At 39.6% G+C, this 3,699-nt stretch overlaps 1 protein-coding gene across 1 annotated transcript; it reads right to left on the bottom strand.

The window, feature by feature from the left end:
* Positions 1 to 750: 750 nt before the first annotated feature.
* On the bottom strand, positions 751 to 2,479 carry LOC137621889 (uncharacterized). Its single transcript, XM_068352394.1, has 2 exons — positions 1,770 to 2,479; positions 751 to 1,309 (listed from the first exon to the last, which is right to left on the bottom strand). Exons 1-2 carry the CDS (start codon positions 2,477 to 2,479, stop codon positions 751 to 753), a joined length of 1,269 nt encoding a protein of 422 aa, XP_068208495.1.
* Between the last annotated feature and the right edge of the window lie 1,220 nt (positions 2,480 to 3,699).

The raw sequence follows: 3,699 nt of genomic DNA on the forward strand, positions 1-3,699 counted from the left end.
TGTTGCCAGACATCATATAAGGTTCTATTTACAGCCCCCATATGCTGAGAGTGTTGCCAAGTGGTGATCCTATACTTACTATACGAGTAAATGTAATATCACGAGACTGACGGCTTGAAAAAGGCAATTAAAGTCATGAACGGAATATGCAGTTGAAGGCGGTACCGAGTAGATCGTGGTGAACGGTTTATCACGTGGGTGACGCTTAACAGGTTAACACGTTCCTGATTTATACACGATATCTCTCGGGATATTGGCTCCGGAGGTTAGAACTTTGTGATATCTCTAAGGTAAAATTCTCTAGTATATCATTCGCAGAAATATCCCAAGTAGACAGGTGCCATTGAGGAACTTCAACCAGGACAACAAGGTTGTAGATAAGCTACAACCTTAGTTGGAAAAGCAGGATGGTATGAAATAAATAAACTACAAAAGAAGTAATGAGCAATTGAAATAATATATTTTAAGAGTAGTGACAACATTTAAATAGATCTTTCGTAAATAAACTATTAAAACTTCAAAAAAAAAGAAGGAAGAGAAATAAAATAGTATAGTGTGCCAAAGTGTTCCCTCAAGCAAGAGAACTCTACCCCAAGATAGTGGAAGACCATAGTACAGAGGTTATGGCAGTATCCAAGACTATTATTATTATTATTATTATTATTATTATTATTATTATTTTTCGCTCATTCACAGACTTTTAACTGGGTGGTATTTATAGTGTAGGGTTCCGGGTTACATCCTGCCTCCTTAGGAGTCCATCACTTTTCTTATTATGTGCGCCGTTCCTAGGATCACACTCTTCTGCAAGAGTCCTAAAGCTACTTCAGCCTCTAGTTTTTCTAGATTCCTTTTCAGGGATCTTGGGATCGTGCCTAGTGTTCCTATGATTATGGGTACAATTTCCACTGACATATCCCATATCCTACTTATTTCTATTTTTAGGTCTTGATTTTTATAATTTTTTTCCATCTCTTTCTCTTCAACTCTGTAGTCCAATGGTACAACGACATCAATGAATGCTACTTTCTTGATTTTGTAAATCAACGTCACGTCTGGTCTATTTGCACATATCACCCTATCTGTTCTGATACCATAGTCCCAGAGGATCCTTATGTGATCGTTTTCTATCACTCCCTCAGGTTGGTGCTCATACCACTTATTATTGCAAGGTACCTGATGTTTCTTGCACAGGTTCCAGTAGAAGGCTTTTGCCACTGAATCATGCCTCTTTTTGTACTCGTTCTGTGCAAGTGCCGGACATTCGCTTGCTATGTGGATTATGGTTTCATTTTTCGTATTGCAATTCCTACATATGGGAGAGATGTTATTTCCGTCTGTTGTTCATTGAACATATCTGGTTGTTAAGGCCTGATATTGTGCCGCTGTTATCATTCCTTCAATTTCCTTCTTGAGTTCTCCCCTCAGTAGCCATTGCCACGTGTCATCGCTGGCTAGTTCTTTAGTCCGTCTCATGTATTGTCTGTATTCTGTTTGTCATTCTTCTGTCTCTGTATATTTCTGGGTCTTCGTCTACTTTTATCAGTCCTTCTTCCCATGCAATCTTGAGCCACTCGTCTTCACTGGTTTTCAGATATTGCCCCAGTGCTCTATTCTCAATGTTGACGCAGTCCTCTCTCCTTAGTAGTCCTCTCCCTCCTTCCTTTAGTGTTATGCATAGTCTGTCCGCATTTGCTCTTGGGTGTAGGGCTTTGTGTATTGTCATATGTTTCCTAGTTTTCTGGTCTATGCCGCGTAGTTCTGCCTACGTCCATTCGACTATTCCTGCGCTGTATCTGATTACTGGCACTGCCATTGTGTTTATGGCTTTTATCATATTTCCGGCGTTGAGTTTTGAATTGAGTATCGCCTTAAATCTCTGCATATATTCTTTCCTGATCGTGTCCTTCATCTCTTGGTGTTTTATATTCTCTCCTTCCATCATTCCCCAGTATTTGTATTCCGTCTCATCCCTGTGTTTAATGTTGCTCCCATCTGGTAGCTTTATCCCTTCAGCCCTTGTTACTTTGCCCTTTTGTATATTGACTAAGGCACATTTTTCTATTCCAAACTCCATCCTGATGTCCCCAGATACAATCCTTACAATCTGGATCAAGGTATCTATTTCCTTGATGTTCTTAACATACAGCTTGATGTTGTCCATGAACATCAGATGGTTAATTCTGTTGCCTCTTTTCTCGAGTTGGTACCCAGCATCCATCTTCTGCAGTGCTTTTTCCATGGGAATCATGGCTACTACGAAGATATTAACCTCTATTAGTCTTATTCCAGAGCTTGTAAGTATTGTATTCCAGTTGCACATTGTATTTTTGAGGAAGCTGAGGGTGTTTTCCTCTGCCCCATAAAATTTCAGGCATTCTATTAGCCATGTGTGCGGTATCAAGTCAAAGGCTTTCTTATTGTCATTCCATGCGATGCTTAGGCTGGTTTTCCTTCTCCTATTGTTCTTCATTACCATTTTGTCTATCAGGAGATAGTCTTTTGTGCCCCAACCCCTCCTTCTGTAGCCTTTCTGTTGGTGGGGGATGGTGTTTGTCTCCTCTGGGTAGTTGTATAGCATTTCACTAATGATACTTGTTACTAAATTCCACATTATTAGTAGGCAAGTGATAGGCCTGTAGTTACTGGCTACATTTCCCTTAGTCTTGTCATTTTGTACTAAGGACGTTTTTCCTGTGGTCATCCATTTGGGTGCATGGTGATTTGAGATACAATGCTGGAGTTTGTGCTGCTATCCGCGGGTATAGGGCTGTCAAGTTTTTAAGCCAGTATCCATGGACTTCATTAGGATGTGGGACTTTCCAGTTTGTCATTTTCTTTAGTTGGAATCTAACTGTGTTTGTCGTGGTCTCTGTGAATCTTTGTTTATTCTCCATGTTTCTTCTTCCTAGACTTCCTGGAGCCATGTTGCATGTTCATTGTGCGATACCGGATTGTTCCCTATGTTTTCCCAGTCTCTTACTGGTTCGACTTCCGGGATTTTTTGGTGGTTGTCTTCCCCTCTTAGTTGGCTGTATAGTGTTTTCTTGTTGGTTCCGAATAGCTTGTTCCATTGGTGTGCCCGAGTGTACCCTAAAGCAAGAGAACTCTACCCCAAGACAGTGGAAGACAATGGTACAGAGGCTATGTCTCTACCCAAGACTAGAGAACAATGGTTTGATTTTGGAGTCTCTTCTACCCTTAGCGAGACACAAGTAGTCGCTGAACAATTACAAAGCAGTAATTAACCCCTTGGACGAAGATGAATTGTTTGGTAATCTTAGCAGTTGTCAGGTGTATGAGGTCAGAGGAGAATATGGAAAGAATAGGCTAAATTATTCGGTATATATGTAGGCAAAGGAAAAATGAGCCGTTATCTGAGTGGTATAATGTAATAGGCTACTGTCTGGCCAGTCAAAGGATCCAATAAATCTCTAGCGGTAGTATATCAACAGGTGGCTAGTGTAATCGCCAACCTACTACCTAGTTCGATATCTAATTACAAAAATTCAATCGAAAATATTTGAGAAAAAAATAACGAAGCAGTTGTATATAAAAAATTCGTGTAATATAATAAATAATGAATAACCAAGCAGTAGTATATAATTAATGTGGAATGAAATACAAAATGGATAACGAAGCTATAGTATATAAATTTAATTGATTTATGGAATGTATCATGTAAGATAACCGAATGCC

The sequence above is a fragment of the Palaemon carinicauda genome, chromosome 28 (assembly GCF_036898095.1).
Source record: "Palaemon carinicauda isolate YSFRI2023 chromosome 28, ASM3689809v2, whole genome shotgun sequence".
NCBI classification, from domain to species: Eukaryota; Metazoa; Arthropoda; class Malacostraca; order Decapoda; family Palaemonidae; genus Palaemon; species Palaemon carinicauda.

Coding starts and splice junctions, on each gene's coding strand:
- LOC137621889 (XM_068352394.1), bottom strand. CDS start 2,479: ATGGTAATGAAGAACAATAGGAGAAGGAAAACCAGCCTAAGCATCGCA. Junction 1,310..1,769: donor GCAGGAATAGTCGAATGGAC/GTAGGCAGAACT, acceptor TCCCATATGTAG/GAATTGCAATACGAAAAATG.